Here is a 19,150-nt window from a genome sequence, read left to right on the forward strand (position 1 = left end):
TAATAACTATACAACAAACGAGATTCAAACCCACATTTAAGGTGTATATTACTGGTAACTGGATTTATTTGCAAGAAGCGTTTACCTTCACCTTCACAAAAACATTCCACACATGAACATTCACACTCGACACGAGCTCTTATACCCTAGCAACTCCGGAATCTGTATGGCTTGTATTCTGAAGTTGGTCTCATTGGTGTTCAGCGTACCCGTCAGAAACTTCTGCAAACGGCACGTCAACACCCACAGCTCTTCGGCCCCTTTGCGGTTGCGTACGATCTTCACACCGCTGGGAAACTGCAACGTTTCACTGTTCTGGGAAATGATGCGCATGTTCGACGGATTGTACGGTGTCGTCGAATCCCAGCAGCCGATTGCATTCTGTGCCACCAGCCCAAAGAACAGATTCCCATTGCTATCCATTGCCTCTGCGGCGGTCTGCGATGGACGTGTACCTATTGGCCGGAAAGCTCTAGGTAGCGATTCTGCACTCTCCTCCCAAACGGTGTCATTAAGCAGCACGGAGGTTCGGACCGCATTCTCCGTCACTGATGCCAGTGCGTGGAAGTACAGCAGCCGATCGTTGGACGGGCGCCAGTTTGTACCGTAGTTCGATGAAAATACCACATTATCCGATGGTATGCGTGGAGACAAAGCCATGGCCACGATTCCATCCATCAGATCGAAGCTCTCGTTGGCGATGGTGAAGGTGCCATGGTCCGGGTTGGGATGCATTTGCTTGTTGGTTATGCGCCACGATTTGCCTTTTGCCATATCGTACACGATCATGCCCGGTGCGGTGACATCCGCCATGTACACTTTCGTATTCTTGCACGATCCAAGCGGTGATGGGTCCTGGACATCTACGAGCTGTAGCGATGGAATGTAGAATTAATGAAGATTACATAAACAAAACCCGTACGTAGAAAGGCGCTCGAACGATCGTACCAAGTTCACCAACAGCGAGAGTTCACAGACAAGCTGGCTAGCAGGGATTTGATAGCGATGGATCAGTGTGTCGGTTTTCATATCAAACACCAGCAACTGTGGCAGACAGATACGTTTTTCTCCAATCTTTCCTGTATCAAGTACCCACATTCGGTTACATTCATCGATCTGTTGGATGGATTTAAAAGAAAAACGTTACAATAGGCCTGTACAAAATTGGATCTTGTAATATTGATGCAAAACTTTTACACACACACACACACACACATACCTTTATGCGGAAAACGGACACAATTCCTTGACAGTTATTGCTCTCCGGAAATGCCTGTATAGCTGCGGACGGGTAGGGTTCGATCAGTGGACCCGATGGTCCCTGAGTTTTACTCACTTTACCCAGTGTATAGGGGATACCCTCCACAAACCGGGGAATAGTTACAAACAGCCGAGAACGAGCAGGATCTAAGCGCACAAGGTTGTAGAATTTTAAATATTAAATCATTAATAAAGTGTCCTGGCTGGCACCATTGTTCGTGTAGCTAAACTTACTAGAATAATCAACATCCATGTCGAGTGGAACACAATTCTCAGGAATATATCGCCCCGATGCTAGCGCCTCTTGCCGTTCCTGTGGTGTCGAGAATGCAAAGTCAGCTGCTTTCCATTGAGTGACGCTCTTTAGCTGCTGACCGAAATATTGAGCCCAGGCTAGATGAAGCGACAGGCAGATCAGCAGAACCTGCAGTAGCAATCGCGATCGTGGTGCCATCTTTGGAGTGTTCTATCGATGAAACGATGTAAGCAGTAATTAACCGGCAAGTTTAATGTTTCTTTGCGGCAAGTCTAAAGCGAACTGACTTCAAATCCTGCCCAATTCATGTATATAAACGATTCGTAATGTATGGGCGTGGGCAGGTTTTTGATAGTTGCATTGAGCAACGGGAAACAAGTACGTTACAGCTAGAAACTAAACCCCTTCTGGCGCGGCACGCACGCACCATCGGAAGAAGCAGATTAACCTGCTTACGTAACACCGTATCGCAAACTCCCTGCGCTGATCGTGAACAAGGATCATATGTTGATCGTCCTTGGCAAATGGTAGCTGAACAAGTTTGTCCTAATCCGTGGCACGCGCTCATGGCACACTCGAATCAACTGTAACACCTGATGTCCCTGAGCGTGAAAGATAGCGTCAGGCAGGAGGAGTTCGTCATCGTCGTGCTCCTGTCAATCAACTCGATCGATCGTGTTTGTGTGTGTGTGCTCGGAAACAAGATCGTTCAACTGTGAACTTCAAATTCCACGCATAGCTAACAAAAAAGTGGCTCGCGCAATGGAAGGGAATGGAAGAATGGTGTGTGGTTTTCACATAGAAGCGGTTCGACTTATGAACTCATATTCACGGTCCACCAACCATGCTGGCGTGCGTGCGTGCTCACTCACGTCATTAGCGCCCCAGTGCCAGGTGCAAAAGTGTCTTCAGCGCAAACCCCGGAAACACGATAACACACCCTAAACTGCACGCCCAACCGTGTACGGTTGCGGTTCGGTTGAGCCGAGAATGGATAGAATACGTGGTGTACTGTTTTCTAACCCTGACTAAAATTAGCCATTGGACTTGCTGCAGTAACAAGCTGCAAAACTTGTTATCGTTTAACAGCCTTGTGGCGTTGAATTTAGTTGTAGCTTTAACACCTTGCGTGGTTGTTCTGCGGAACGATCGATTGTTTTCTTACGGATAAAGATTAATAGTTTAACGTTCAAGTGTTGCTGTACTTCAACACGTGTTGTACTTAGTACGCGATCGGAACATTGCTTTGTGTTTTATAAAAAATGTTTTACAAGTCCGTGAACAAATCAATGCAGTACTTCAAAACAAATTAATCGCTTCGGATTCATCGCTTCCGCAGGATTCACAGTTTATCATCACGAGTAGTTACGTGCGGTGTTGCGTAGTTGTACTAATAACGCGGTTAATAACTGATCTTCGTGGACTTTGCTTTCTCCGAGTGCCGAGGTATGTAAGCAAGATCATAAAATGACAGAAAGTATGGGTTAGCTAGTTCAACTGATCATTTGTCACCGACTTAAGGTGGTTTTTGCGACGATCGTTTAGCCGGTTACTCAATTGGATCCTTTTTGCTATTATCGCTTGCTGCCAATAACGGTTTCCTTATGTGATTTTCATATTATTTACGTGTTTTGTTTCCTGCTTAAAGTGTACAGCGTATTTGTCGGTGTGTAAGACATGTTATACATTTTACGTGATACATTTTGGATGGAAAAATAATTACTAAAACCAAGGAATATTAGATCATTCCAAGTTACTTTAGTATGAACCATTCGAAAATTAAAAAAATCATCTTCTTGTTTCCTTCGGGACCTAGAAATCCTTTAAATGGCTATCTTTTCTGGCTTCATTTGGTTAATGTTACGTTTACTCAACACAACTTCAAATTTAGCGTTTGTCCACAGTTTCAGCAATTACTCTGAGTTTTAGTCTCTTAATTAAAGTTTCTCTTCCATCCTTCTCTCAAATGGACCTTAAATGGCTTATCGATTGATGTTGGCGTGTTGAGCTCTTAAGTCTGCCTTGAACTGATCAAATACAATAAATAATAGAGGCTTCTGGAGATAAGCACCAGGTCTGTTTGCCCAAAAATTTACGAAAAAGTGTTCAACATCCTCTTTGTTTATTCAGCTTTTTTTTTGCCAGATATAAGCCAGTTATGTTCTTGTCAGGTAAGCACTTTGAAAGATATGATTTCCAGCAAGCAGTTAGTTGAAGTTTGCTTTTTTCAGCAATCTCAACCATTCCACTTTGAAAGGATCCTTGAAAGTCTTATCAATAAATACGCCCAGGGAACAGAATTGGCGAGTGTTTTAAGCCAACCGCCAGCTTCTTGAATTCTTCCATAGACTGAACCCTCATTTGGTCGAAAACAACGGCAAGGGACGCTTCTTAAGAAGAACTCAAGATCATTTTCCCGAATCTGTTGCTAACAGAGGTAATTATCTTCATGGTTCATCCAGCCTTTCTCTTGGTCTTGAAACCAAAATTCCACATGGAAGGAGGCATGGTTCTGCACAAGGAATCAAATAACTGGAACAGACTTACGCATGGATTGCAATTGTGTTTTTGAAGGTCTTCAACAAAAAGGTGCGTCTTATAAATAAGAAAACTGTGACCTGGAATATTTATACTAAAATTGCTAATAAACATCTACGATTCTTTTACGCCAACATGAGCAGACAAGAAAAAAACTCTGCAACCTTACAAAGTGCAGCTGCATTTGCCCTTTGTGCGTAATTCGAATGGTCTTGACAGTGTACACCAACATCATATCGCCACCGTAACTACGTCAAACAAATCTCAAACGAAACCCGAAACAAAAAGGCAACCGAGAATCAAGCTTGGACAGAAATCTTCCACTGCGGCTGTGTGTAACGCCTAAGCGCGCGAGCTTTCTACCACCCCGAGTTCTGAATTGTGGCCGACGTAAGCAATGTAAGTGCATGTTTTGGTTTTCATTCATGGGAACTATCGCTTGTATTTTTGTTTTCAATTCCGTCCCCTTCCAGCGAATTGCACTTATACAAACACACACACACTCACGCATAACCACACACCACAAGTCAAAAATGCACACGCGGGTTTAATTGCAATTCCACCGACTCGAACCACCGTTTATAAAACCTCCAAAATTGCGATACGGAATGTGATGCACCTTCAGTAACCTTGGAACGATTACTATCTTCAGCGACGCATGTAACGATTCTCTATCAGCCGAATGCCAGTGATCAACAATGTTACATTTAGTTTGCCTCACTAAACCGTGTCACCAACAAACACGACTGTGGTTCAGATGGGTGTGTTTAGCTGCGCATTTTAAAACCGCCAACCACATTAAGCACCAGTCACATTAGCATCCGATCAGCAGAACACAATTAACATCTCCAAAGAAACGCACCACTGACAACAAGTTTGCACACCTCCACGCTAAGATTGATCATGACTCTCTCGATCGTACTGCAACTTGCTGTTTAGCACACTGCACTTGGCACGAGATCGCGAGATCTCTCTTCGGCCTTTTCTCGGCTCAGCGTTACTGCCCTAGACAATCCCAAACATGTCCGCTTCTGGCCGTCCGGTCGTTTGCAAAGACAATCGCTGAGCGCGATGCACACGCACTGTGTGCCGCCAATGCTTGCGGAAATTGGCGCGCCCTCGCGCTACATGGAGCAACATCCAAAATGTGGTGCCTCCATCCATCAACACTGGCCGCACACAATCAGTCACTACAGCCGACCATGCGAACGGTATCGCAGCACACGGTGATGCTACTGTGCACGAGCCTCCATGCGACGGTTTGCTGAAGCGTGCAAGGTGTCCTTCCAAACACTTTCCCCCCGTCTGTTGGCCATCAAAAACGAATGGCTTGCGAGAAGTTTGATTTTTTCGCTTTTGTGCAATACGCAGCAAATATAAATAAAATTATCTCGTTCAACAAAAACGAAGCACTTACATCAACAACATTCATCCAGAAACACGTGCATACACGTTATGTGAAGTCGAATTCGGATTTTGTAGTACAAATCAGTTCCGTTTCGCGATGTTTTGTAGTTATTGTACGCTATTACAACACTCGCCAGATAGTAGCACTCGGTGTAACCTTTAACTAAATCTCTACCGACACAAGCCGAAATCTACAAAAAATTGAAGGACACACTTTCCACCGATCGACGGACGAAGCAATGCCGGGCGCGCGTTTCGCCTGCTTGCGAGTGGAGCTGTTGTTCTCTGCGCGATCTGTTCAACACTGTGCCGAGGTTTCCAGCCGATCGTTGCCGGTAGGCTGCCCCAACTTCACAGCGCACAACCACACGAAATACGTGCACAACTACACGCAACATGTGCGATCGCAGACCAACGACGATAGGTTTTAATGACCACAAATCCATGAAGATGTCTTGTTAGATGTTTTCTGTTCCGTCAGTTTCGCCGGTTCTACTCCATCGCAACCAGGAAGCGTGGAAGAAGGATTCGTAACAAGTAACTATACGAATCCATTTGAATAAATGCAAATGAAGGAGGTATTTTTAACAAAAAGTTTGGTAAATATGCAAATAATTTTACCCCCGTCACACATACGCAAAAAATAAACACGTATTAATTACTCTTTTAAAAGAGATCGTTACGGTCCGTTCTTTTATTTTGTGTCGTGATCGCTAAGGGGATGATCTGATCTGGAATCATTGCCTGATCTTTGTTTCCATACTATGACGTCACCTTGATTAATCCATCTAGCGCGCGAACTTTGCTATCGATTGGGGATTTTTCATGCAGTGGAAAAAGCAGGTTTCTACGCGCCAACAATAATGCTGTGCTAATTTAACGCTTGTGCACATTCACTGCAAAAAGGAGGTTGTAATGCATCTAATGTAATGTACACAAGTTCCAGCTTTAAAACATTAAACCAAACTGAATACTGACGCAAAGCATTCGTTAATATTCATCAATATTGTAACAACTATAGTCATTTCGTATTTTCAATATGAATCCAATATGAATCCTTCTACATATGCTAACAGGCCTTGCCGGATATGTGTACGTCACTGTTTGCACCATTAATGGGTTTCCAATGTTATCTAAATTTGTGTATTGACGGCTTTAAGCGGGATCGTTGCCCTTCATATAGGTTTTACTATTGCGCTCTATGGCATTTTTGTATGAATATGGAATAAGTTTCGTAGCTCGGAAACTGTTGATCTTACTTTGTCAAAAGTTATCAAAAATAAAAGCCTAACTAACTAACTAATCATTTGCAGTCGGTTCCTTTCGTTGGCTTTGTCCTTCATTTTATACCTCATTAATTAAGCTTACAATATATCTTTCCCGTCACGGGTAAGTTGCCATAGTCATCAAAGAACAAAAGAAAAACAAACCTTTCGCCGTAACGTAACATACGATTTCATCTTATTTAATGACTGGTAAGGACAAATGGTCGAATACGTCCCAAACTAACTTTAAGGTGAAACACTTAAATCATTGTAAAATATCTCTTGGAAGTTACAGATAAAAAAAAACATTTAAAAATTAAGTTTATCAATATACGATAAAGCACTAACAATAACAAACCTATTTAGCAGTCCTTATTTACTTTTACTTAGCTCTACAACAAAAAAACTGAAGAATAAGGTCTCACCCAACCCGATACTATTGTATGTTGCCTCCGATATTGCAAAGTTCAACATGATTTCAAAACCGATTAGTCCGGTCGCAAAAACCACCCAAATGATAACCACACCGGGGTTAGGTGCCTATGAAAGAGAACTCATACGGCTGGGTCGAAGGTCTGCCGGATAGATCAGTTTTGTCTTAGGCAACTGGCAAACAACAACCATGAAAGATGAAAGCACATGATCGATGTTTTGACAAGTCACGATCGAATGAGATAAGTAGTGCTACGCTGCTTAATAAACTACTGCACTTGCTAGCAATGAAGAGATATTTCGGTTCAAATTTCTTCATCCTACATTTCACATCGATCAAGTTTCATTGGAAAACTAATAACCCCTGTAAAACATCATTGATTTATGGTATTTCCTAACACATTGTGGGTCAATAGTACAACAGTGAACAGGTTACAATTTTTTGAAAGAATTATCACCGATAAAGTGGTTCCGAGACAAGCGAAACAATACTTTTTGTTAATTAGAGAAGTGCAAAACGTGTGCAGAGTGGGGTTTTGTAGCTATTTTCGTCAAACATCCTTTCCCAATTTGAAGGTGTTTTTTTTTGTGTGTTTTGGTAACGATGATTAAACAATTGCTCATGAACCGGATGTGACGGCGAAAAGACGATTCATCGACTGTTGTAATAAGTACGTCTTTTGCTATGCCTCCATTGAAGCAAACTGTGTTAAGATAATAGAAACATCACAGTTTGATGTGTCATGATGCGTGTGATTTTTGAATTTCTTGCCCCTTCTTTCGGTTTTTTTTTTTATTCAATGCTATGCACTAAAGAATAAAGAGTTCTGCAAAAAGCAAGAGCTACATTTTAAGATGAAAAAAAAAAAAATGGAATAATGTTAAATATGATATGGAACGAAAAAAAAACCTTCTAAATGGAACAAATGGACGAAACATAAACATGCTACAATTTAAGCAAGTGTCAGCAGTTTTTGATCAACAGAAAACGATCATGGAAAATGTAATGACCGAATAATTGAACATCTAATTGCAAAGTTGTTTATATTCTCTTGGCGCAGAATAAGTGTAATGAAGCAGAACTCCAGGGTATGGGCAGTGTTGCCTTGGGGAACAAAAAACTGTTCGCTGTTTAATATGGTTAGAATGGAAAGAGCCAACAGCACCAGCTGTAATTGTTTTAAGTGAACATAATCGTCGCAATCATAGAACTAACATTCAATCCGGAAGTCTTTATATTTATGTATACAAGATCTGAACATGACCAGGATACATTGAGTGGAGAATATAACAACAATATCACTAAATTAGAACCAATTGTAACCAATACACTATTTCCGAACCAAAAATCAATCCATTGAGGTTAAAACATTGAAAAAAAAAGTTACACGAACGGTTAGACAATATTAATCTTATCTTCGATAGAAAAAAAATGCGAGAATATTTCGAATGATTTCAAAGTTTTGTGAGCATCTACCTTCCCTAAAAATTCGAATAAAAATCAATAGTTTCGCATATTTATTTAGACCGAACTCAGCTCGATAAAAACATTGCCTTGGATGATAGACACTATCCGAAGGAATCTCTCATACATCTCCTTTCGCTACCAATTCGGACTTTGTTAAGGATATCAATATTAAAAGGACGAGTAAGCTGATGACTTCATACACTGAATTGAGAAGAACAGTTCAATTCGATCATGTACGCACGATCTTGCGCTGATAAACTGCTCAAACGAAATCATTTTATCGGTCACGCATTGTTGAGTCATGTGCTGACATCTAGGGAGAAGTAGCAGTATTAATAAGAATGTGCAATTTGTTTCAAATTTCCTGGAATTCAATACTTTTATAAATTATGACAATTTATGACAATAGAATAAATAATAAAATGCCACAATTAGCATTGTGCAAAACGCACATCGCGTGAACAATGTTGGACAAATATCTCGCCATAGTGAGATTGGCCTAGCTGCGTCTGTGTTGGAATGAATCAATGTGAAGCTTATATGGCGCCTATATGATGCTTGTCATTTTGTTACTTGGATGACAGCATCATGTAGAGATCGGGATTGTGTGTGAAATTCTTGAGGCAGAAGAGAGAAAAAAACAGTGCAAACTGTGCAAGTAGTAGCTTTTCTTGTAATGGAACTAATAGTGGATTAATAATGCGACTCAGGGAAAAAGAGAATAATGTGTAGCGATGTGGTAAAGTAAACGTAAACTCTACAGTACAGTGATCAGTATTATATTAAAGGTGAAATCATTACACGCACACCGTACGAGGCTCGTGTACAGCAAGAGGCATCGTTCTAAATACGGTACGAATCGTTCGTACAGTAAGACAGAGAGCTCATCCAGCATATCCGGGAATAAAGAAGCATATCGTGTGTCTGCTGCTGTGTTTGCAATAATAATGTCGAATCAGATGCATACCCAGAATACAGACGCAGCACTGCTCGCCCGAATGCACATGATGCGGTTAGCTGCAGAAGGTGGAGGTACTGCTGGTGGTGGTGGTGGAGGTGGAGGAAAAACGATCGGTTCCCTACCGCGACCAAATCATTCGCCAAGTGGGAGCGGTGCACAAGATCCAAATTCGGACAGCAATGTTTACGGCACGGTAACTTCAAGCGCATCGTCGTCCTTTCATGGGATGGGTGGCAATGGTGCTTCTACGGTAGCCGTTTCTATGGCCACAATGGTGAACATGAATGACTACCGAATGTACGATCGGTACCAGAATCAGATGCATGCAGCAGCTGCCGCTGGGAGCAAGTTCACCGTGCAGCAACAGCAGCAGAGTGTCAGTGCGCATGCTACTGTTTCGACCACGGCTGGAATGGTTGGTGGTGGAGTCAATAGTGTCAGTTCCACTGGTGGCAGTTATCAGTACAGGGTCAACAACAGCCCCACCCATTCGATGAGTAACGCATCCCAACACTCTGCCAGTGGCGGAGGTACGATTCCCAGGACAAGCAACTCCGCGGTAGGACCGATGCCGCAGCAGCAGCAGCAGCAGCAGCCGCAACATTATTACGATTCACGTTATCAAACGGTATACGAGAACATTGACTGCTATCCGACAGCTTCGCCGCAGCAGCAACACCAACAACAATCGATGGATGCACACTTGTACGACCATCGAAAGTTTGAATCGCACAACATCAAGGCTCAACCTCAGGTTCCGGTTGGCTCTGGTGGGCAGCCGTATATGTTATCAAACGGTGTTGTTATGCCAGGTCGTGAGCATCCGGGTATGATGAATATGGCTGGCCGATACGCGCACACTCCGCAGCCCCCAGAATTGACGGGTGCAGCAGAACAACCTCCAATCTATGAGAATCTGCAGTCTCCTCCACCATCAGCGGGACAACAGGCACAACCGCAGGCAACCAAAGGATCCATGCAGGTTTATTATCACCAGCGTGCAGACGGCACAACTCCAAGTCCCAACGCCATGGCTCACGCACACCAGCAGCAGCAGCAGCACCAGCCTCATCAACAATATCATCATTCTTCAGACCAACAATCCCAACCGATCTACGAAACTACGAATGCAAGTGCGAATAGTTACAGAACGGCTAATAGCACGGTCGCATCTGCAGGACCTATGCATGCTCCTGCAACGGCTATGTATCATCACCACCATCAGCAACAACAGCAACAGTACCAACACTCGCCGACCAATAGTAGCATATCGGTGAAAATTGCTCAACAACCCCAACCGGTACAGCTTCCCAATGTGAAGTATCACGCGACCGGTGTTCCAGTATCTGCCGCACTGCCGTACGACTACCAGAAATCGCCCAAACTCGGATCATCAAACGCCCCATCATTGGTAAGTTCCAATACATTCTTTACCATCCAACTCTAGCACTAATGACCATCATTTCATCGTGCCTTCTATTCTACAGCCTCCCAAATCATCGGAAGCGCTCAAAACTCAACAGAAAAACAATAAGTCTCCATCTCGCAGCAGCTCCATCTCTGGTTCCAGCTCGCTCAACAAAAGCTTCGTTGAGGACATCAATGGGTCGGACTACGTTTGTATGACTAGTGGCACCAAATACAACAACTCAGGCAGCAACACATTGCAGTCGATGAAAACAAGTCCGCTCACATCGCCACCACCGCAGACTACGAGCACAACAACGCCGACGGGTGTTGCCAGCGGTTCAACCACTGCTGCCATGCCCGTTCAGGTTGGACAGGAACGGCAGTATGCGACGCTACAGGAGATGGAAATAGCTAAGAATCAATTAGCAAACAGCCAGCAACTGAAAGGATCTGCTACACATCCTTCGGCCAATGCGCTCGGCGCTAAATTGGCCCCACCAAATGGCAGTGCAATGGCGCCGGGTGGCAACAACGTTGTTGGGGCAACGGGCATGGGATTGAGGGGTGCCGTTTCGCCCACACCATCACAACTAAGCACCGGATCCGGATCGGGGAAGCGTAAGAATTTGTTGGAATTTTTATATTTATTTATATTTGCTCATTTATCTGCAAACTTCTATAAGGTTAGATCTGTTCGTTGCTTTTCGACAAAAAACAAAAAAATTTTGCCCTTTCTCACCGTGAGAAATATCATAATCAATGTAGTTTTACTTCTAATTTCTTCTAAAAATTACGCAAAAACCCAAATTATAATATTTAACTTTTAACATTTTGTTTGTTTGTTTTTTTTCATTTCTAGCAAAAGGTTTGACCAAAAATCTACTTCCGTACAATGTCACCCCACCCAGACCGACCGGGCCAACCGAGGCGGAGCGAAAGATCGAAGAATTAACCCGCCAGCTGGAGGAGGAGATGGAGAAGAATGAGGAGCAGGGAGAATATTTTGGCATTTGTCATACGTGCAAGGAAAAGGTGACTGGTGCCGGTGCCGCTTGCCAAGCGATGGGTAATTTGTACCACACGAATTGCTTTATCTGCTGCTCGTGTGGCCGTGCGCTGCGTGGCAAAGCGTTCTACAATGTGCACGGGCGTGTTTATTGTGAGGAAGATTACATGGTACGTAAGCATGTAGACCGACGCACGGTATAGAATGCAAAAACTAATTCCAAACTTTCGTGCCTATGCTTTCCCTTTCCTTGCAGTACTCCGGATTTCAGCAAACAGCTGAGAAATGTGCAATATGTGGGCATTTGATTATGGAGATGGTAAGTATTGGCACAAACACAGAGGTAAAACGTGAAAATCCTTTCAAACAAAGTTACTCTATGTCTATTAGTCGTTTGTCGTCAACATGTTCTAGCTAGACGTCATAAATTAGAAGAGATCTTTCGAATGTAGTTATCCGTGCGTCACTTGCATGTTACAGTAGACTTCAAGAACTTCATAGTCTTGCTCTTGATCGAGGTCTTGGCTTACCATTTCTGGCTACCTACTCTTCAGTATATACGTAGCTTATTAGTCATTCCTGCGTACGGGAACTGCTATTGGATCAAAAAAGCTTGAACATAAACACCTTGTTTTCTGTCAATCCCAATTACACGGGTAACATGGCACTCAACCCTGTTGTATTACAACATGTGCTGCATACATTTTAACTCCAGAAGCCGTGAAAAGTGACCTCTTTTTCAAGTGTGGCCCTTCACTTCTCGGCTTTCATACATTGTCATTCCGTTAAAACTTCTTTCCTTTCCTATCGCCTTTTTTACATCAGCTTCTTGCCACCATTATACCAATGTTTTGTTACCAATTTATTTCCTTTTTACAGATCCTTCAAGCGATGGGAAAATCGTACCATCCTGGTTGCTTCCGATGCTGCGTTTGTAATGAGTGTCTTGATGGTGTTCCCTTCACAGTTGACGTGGACAATAAGATTTATTGTGTCAACGACTATCACAGCATGTTTGCCCCGAAATGTGCGAGTTGCGGCAAAGGTAAGACTAAACAATCTATAAATCCCCCCTTCTAAAAAATAAAAATTCATCATCCTTTCTTTTGTCTGCCGTTTTAGGCATCACTCCTATGGAAGGGACAGAGGACACCGTGCGCGTTGTGGCGATGGATAAAGATTTTCATGTTGATTGCTACATTTGCGAAGAGTGCGGTATGCAGCTGACTGACGAATCCGATAAGCGATGCTACCCTTACGAAGGTAGATTGATGTGTCGTTCTTGCCATATACAGAAGATATCGGTACAAGATAGGCGTGGGCGCATTCTGGAGCCTGTATCTGCGACTTATCAATACATGGGTTAATGGGTGTAGGGACCATCGAAATTGGCAAAACGAAGGTTAGATTTTTAGCGATCTATTTGATTGATTTCAGGAACATGCTGGTATATTCCTGGTAGTGTGTACGCTAAACATTCTATATGCTCGGGTTAGCTAGCTGATTTGCTACCTGCGTGTAGCATTGCTCGATTGCAATATACCCCTACTATTGGTGGACAAATGGACGGAAAAGGTGTCAAACATTAAACGCTACTCATCGCTTTGTTAGTGTGCATGTGTGTACATACGTACATTCAAACAACTACATTTGCTACATTCGTTCGTGTTCAATAGTGCTACATTTCGCACTATAAATTTATTGGCAACTCCTCTTACACATGAAGATATTATGAGGCGGTACGCACGCTGTAACGATCGTGCATCGGAGCTATAGAATAAAACAAATAACATTCCGTTAAATGTAAATGTATGTGCGTATTTAAAGAATGTGAAACGAACCACGATGAAACCGTGATCAAACACCTCCGATGTAAAGCATATAAAGCGTGTATGGAATGGGAATTACTGCAATAGTGGCACGAAATGCATTTACTTTGGCCTCAAATTTGTCAAATGCGCAAACTAGAATAATAAAGGTGAAGCATATTTGCTTTCTTCATAATATATGATGGTTTATTTTCAATCAGAAGTCATTACTCTCAGGATGGGTTCAGTATTTTGAAAAATTATTAAACAATCACTTGATGGTCTCTTCACCATTTCCGAAAATTTGGCCGTTGTCTCAAGAACTTAACATAAATGGCGCTACATCGGTCGAGCGTGAAATTCTTCGGCATGGCTGACCAATGTCTTTTCCATGCAGTAAATCTTGGGTAAAATGGCGACGTAGTACCTCATCAGCGATGTTCTCATCGCATTGGTTCCAAACCTATTAGTTACGTATCGTTCCTTCACGATCGCAAACCTAGGTTCAAATGAAATCCCAAGGTAGGTTTTTGACACCTACAATTTTTCTATCCATTAGAATCTTAAATCGTGCGCCCTAACCCTTCTTTCTTGAAAAAAAACCCTATTGCATTACAATGAAAACATCACTAAAAGTAGCAAAGGAGCATTAACACAGGTTGTATTTGAATTCTGTAGAATCAAATGATCCGTTCCGCCGTAGTGAGAGGACTGACTATCCAAGAAATCAGATGAAAAATTGATTGTAGAGGATAATACGGTCTTCTGTAATGACGGAAGGTCTTTGTTCCACGATATTGTTGTGTAGACGAGAACTCCTGCCCAGACACCTATTATGACGCTATTAATCTTCTATTGAAGCAGAATCCTCAAAGAATCTACCAGGTTCGTTCCGTTCCTTTCTGAAAATAATCTTCCGTTCAGGTCTGTTCCCTAAAAATGGACCATCTCGTACCTCCTACCATCTCCGTGATTGAGCAATGAGCTCTTTTGGCAATCAGGTTTGTAAGAATGACAATTACCAACATGAAATATTTAGTGATAGTTGATGAAAAAGTCGCAGGGCCCTTGGCTACCATCAACAGCCTGTACACCCAGAAAAAGAATTTGCCTACTTTTTCATCAACCCTGCTAACAAATAGGGAGAGATTATCTTGCTTTTGATGTTGTATAAAACTCCATGACCAGTGGCTGGGCGGCGCCGGGCTTCATGCGGCAGGACCGGGGTTCAAATCTCATCCGGATCGTCCCCCCCGTAGTGAGGACTTGACTATCCAACTACGTGGTATCGGCAAGTCTAGTAAGCCATTCGATGGCCGACGTGACCTTAGAGGTCGTTAAGCCAAGAAGAAGAAGTAGACCTGTGGCGGATCAAGCTGTTTGGATGCCTGTGGCGGAATGATTTGGCGGGGCCCTCCACCAAATAAAGAGTAAATTCATTCTTTGCCTCGCCTTCTTACGGTCCTTTAATGACACTTATGGCTTAAGTGTGAAAAAATCTTCCCAGATTTCATTTTATCAATTCATCTCTAACTTTACAATTATTTAGATCGATTTTTCTCTCCAAATTGATCTTGAATACTGCGATCGGGCGGTTCTTGGGTTGGCTACTTGTGGTGCCCCAGAATCCCCAAAAGTACCTTTGTGCCAGCGCTCGCTTCGAGTTGAAACAACGCCACTTTGCCATCTTCGTGACACTTTTAAATGCATGTGTCAACTATTGGGAGGCTCTTTGTACTATAAATTGGCAGTTTCTGTTTAATGTTCCAAGGTCTTAAAATGGTCGAGATGGGTAAATCCCACTCTGTAAACTTTCCCTTCTCTGATCTGATAGATGTTTGCTCTGGAATCTGATAGATATTTGCTCGTTTTTGTTCGGCTGACAAGAAACGTGACACATCGGCCGTGTTTTTCTCGATCCCGAATTGAGCGGACGGTATGAACAAACTGTTGCACAAAGAACATTTACTGTTCTCTTCCATCTTCTTGGCTTTTCGACCTCTAAGGTCACACCGACCATCCTATGGCTTACTAGACTTTCTGATACCATATCGTTTGATAGTCAGTCCTCACTACGGGGGAGCGGTCCGGATGACAATTAATGAACGATCCTGCCGTATGAAGACCGGCGCCACAGTCGTCTCCTCCACCGAGCCGCCCCAAACTCTCGTCCTAGCTACAGGAAACTAATAGATGAAGCACTCAAGTTTTGACAGAGTGTAGTCAACTAGTATACATTGTGGACCGACCACCAGGTGGCAGCTCAAGCGCATGAAAAATCGCTTTCCTGTCGCTTTTTTTAAATGCATACGCTGCTTTTGCAAGGTTCTCAACACGGGCGCCTGCTACAAGGTCCCTTACAGTAGGTAGCTGTCGGGGCAGCAGCATACTTTGCCCTCCGTTAGATCCGCTAATGATCGTGGCTTGGATGCTGTTCAATACTAGCAATATCCGCTTAGCCGCGTTCGAGATCGAGAGGAAGTTGTTCAATAGATCTTTGTCACCATATGTGTGGAAGGACCATGGAGGAGCCGCTTCAACGCCCAATCCTATGAGCTGTACGATGATTTCACTATTGTACAGATAATCAGACTCGTGCTGCAGCACTATTGCAGCAGATGTGGTAATAGCTTGGTACTGAGAATTTGTAAATTAAGATGGCTATTATGCATCCCATCAAAAAGGTATTACTATGGTATGCGACGGCGCTAAAGCGCGGCCAACCATTGCATTTTTTTCTCAAACAGTTGTAGTAAAACAATTCCAATCTACTTACATGTAGCAGTTTTCCGCATGTCATCCGCCAAAAGAGCCCAAATTACTCTTCATAGCGTTGCCGTTTCACACTTTCACATTCATTCGCTGAAAAGAAGAATTGGAATTAGGTCGAACATTGGATTGATAGCAGCAAGTAGAGAGCATTGACTGGATGCGTTTGTGCGTAAGGCACACAAAAATACAAAGAATAATTAACGACCACATTTTTTTAAAGACATGCTGATAGATGTCCTTCGGCTGAGTGTGTATTTATATGGCTTTGATGCACTATGTTTGGTAAATTGTTATCCTGGCGCTTCTTTTTACTCCTTACACATTCGGTGCTTGTATCATTACAGTGATCCCTATTGGCTCCGCCGCATCTTGATAGCAGACAAGTCATGTAAGGTTAATGATTCAGTGTTGTTTTTTGAGATGTTGGGAGCTTTCCAGTTTTACTATTTCCTCATGAATTGTAAGCATTTTCTTTACACGCATTATCAAAAAAAGAGAGATTTCGTAAAATAGGTCAATGAATCCTGAGACATACTGCTATTGTTATTCTCCTTCTCTCATAAACACCTTTACAGAATGAGTTAACGCACTGGATAAAATGTGTTGACCAAACTAAAGCAGCCCTCAGCTTTCGTTCCTGTGTCATTGTCTTGCGCTCGGAACAAAGGAAAGCATCAAAACTATAATATATTAAGGGAAACTTAATGGCAACACAATCTCACTAATTGTTCTGTCAAACAGTGCAAGTATGAAAGTAAAACGCCATACTAGGCAACAAAATAATACAGCGCCATCAAATCATATCTTTCTTGTGGTTTGCTTGCTTGTGAATAATATTTAATTGTAATTTTTCTTAATCGAAAACACTAACTCGCTTTAAGTTACGCGATGTACAGTTAAAAATTGTCAACGGATTCGTGGATTGTACATCATGTCCTCTTTATATTATAAAAAAGGATATTCCGCAGAAGGGGACATTATCGGGACAAAAGGTTTATTGGATGCGATCAGTTCGCTTGCAAAGACTTCCCTTCTCCCATTTTGTTGAACAATTGTCTAGCGTTAACGGTATATATTCTACTCAAATTCACCAACTGACAGCTTTTATTTCACAGACCGCTGTCGACTGACTCACCGGTCTTGTGTAGAGGGAATACACATGAACGGGACGACCCCTCTGTACGGCCACCATGTGCAGTTTTGCTTCCATCCGTATTGTTCCGTTAGTTGTGAGTTCCGTTTTCTATTTGCGTTGCTGCGTCCTACCGTACCTACTTTGCCAGACCAACTTTTTTAGCTTCTACCTCATAGATTAGCAATCGCCACATTTTCACCACAAACACTTCCGCTTCCTCGTCGAGAACCTGGAACGAAAACAGATAGAAAATAAAGTTCAATATCCTGGTAGTATACTTTGCAAGCTTTTGCAGCACACTTGTGCCGTTTTGAAGACATCCGTGTTTTATGGTAAAAAAAGGTTGCAACAAACTTAAAGTCTTGAAACTTGGTTAAAATCTTCAATTTTGAGGGCACATTAAGTGATCCGGGATTTTTTTTTTTATTTCTTAATATATTGATTACATAAAACATTATAAGACGTAGAGCCGTCACACTAAAATAAATTTAAAAAATAATAAAACATAATCACACGAAAATCGAGCGAAATACGTTGCATGGATGAATGGAAATCGGGTAACTACACAATTTAGTTCTAGAATTGGAAACGATGAGTAGTTCCTCCAAAGCTCAAAAGTTGGTGATTCAAAGCAAAATCGTACGTATCGGCCATAGGATATATGTTGTCGATAAGGGATTTCCTTATAGCTCCAGTGGTACAGTCTCTATGTTGCTTCCTGCTCAAGAGTTTGACGTCGGAGCTGCTCTCAAGCTGCACCTGGTGTAGCACCCGAAAAGAGCAACCCAACGTAAGCAACTTCTTGCCTAGATATAATCTAGGAAAGAAGCACTAGATTTTGCCGAAAATATAATGGCTTCACTAGTCTTATCAATACCAAAAAGATGGCCAGTCACTCATTGCTCGGAACGGAAACGGTCCTGCTGGTATTTGATATCAAGTCCTACCAGGCCGCCCTTCACACGATTGAAGTTATTTTAAAATCATCTTCTTTAGGCATCCACAGTGTACTGTGTCACTTGAAAGCTACTTACCATCTGTACATCATCAAGTATGCCCTGCGGTGTACTGCCGGCCAGCACCTTGGAACAGATGAAATCCACCAACGTCGGTTCCGGTTCGCCAATGTACTCAATAATCTTTTTGTTAATCCATGGTCGAATTTTCTTCTCGATTGTACTATCGATCTCGTTCCAGTCGAGCGGATAGTTAAAGAGATCGCTCTTCTCCGTCGGTATCTTGTCGATAATACTCTTAATGTTTTTGCGCTTTTCTTCCTGCGATTTTTGTGTTTCCCGACTCGACGCGTCATCCTTTTTGCCTTTCGATGATTTCGGTGCTGTGCCAGCGGTGGTCGCCGCCGCTGGTGTACTGTTTGCCGTTCCGATCGGTGTGTCCGCCTGAGCACGCCCGTCCTCGTATTCTGTAGTTA

The 19,150-nt window shown here is 42.6% G+C and overlaps 4 protein-coding genes across 4 annotated transcripts in view; 1 reads left to right on the plus strand and 3 right to left on the minus strand.

Annotated features, from left to right (window-relative positions):
* LOC126556994 (RNA-binding protein 25) overlaps window positions 1-19,150 on the minus strand; it is a 121,103-nt gene that overhangs the window by 99,383 nt on the left and 2,570 nt on the right. The window contains exons 5-6 of the mRNA XM_050212607.1: window positions 18,753-19,141; window positions 17,850-17,947 (exon numbers count right to left, since the gene is read on the minus strand). Coding sequence (XP_050068564.1) covers window positions 17,855-17,947; window positions 18,753-19,141 — 482 coding nt within the window. The 3' untranslated portion in view covers window positions 17,850-17,854. The remainder of the gene's footprint in view (window positions 1-17,849; window positions 17,948-18,752; window positions 19,142-19,150) is intronic.
* LOC126558919 (GILT-like protein 1) overlaps window positions 1-19,150 on the minus strand; it is a 149,413-nt gene that overhangs the window by 7,084 nt on the left and 123,179 nt on the right. The gene's annotated exons all lie outside the window — the stretch shown is intronic.
* LOC126557975 (protein yellow-like) lies at window positions 116-16,675 on the minus strand. Its single transcript, XM_050213904.1, has 5 exons — window positions 16,588-16,675; window positions 1,495-1,726; window positions 1,220-1,407; window positions 949-1,116; window positions 116-870 (listed from the first exon to the last, which is right to left on the minus strand). The coding sequence occupies exons 1-5, from the start codon at window positions 16,609-16,611 to the stop codon at window positions 121-123; spliced, it is 1,362 nt and encodes a 453-aa protein (XP_050069861.1). The 5' UTR covers window positions 16,612-16,675; the 3' UTR covers window positions 116-120.
* On the plus strand, window positions 9,519-13,370 carry LOC126557004 (LIM domain-containing protein jub). The gene is made up of 6 exons (XM_050212622.1): window positions 9,519-10,998; window positions 11,075-11,615; window positions 11,857-12,173; window positions 12,260-12,322; window positions 12,883-13,048; window positions 13,126-13,370. Exons 1-6 carry the CDS (start codon window positions 9,574-9,576, stop codon window positions 13,368-13,370), a joined length of 2,757 nt encoding a protein of 918 aa, XP_050068579.1. The 5' UTR covers window positions 9,519-9,573.

This window comes from Anopheles maculipalpis, chromosome 2RL (genome assembly GCF_943734695.1).
Source record: "Anopheles maculipalpis chromosome 2RL, idAnoMacuDA_375_x, whole genome shotgun sequence".
NCBI lineage: Eukaryota > Metazoa > Arthropoda > Insecta > Diptera > Culicidae > Anopheles > Anopheles maculipalpis.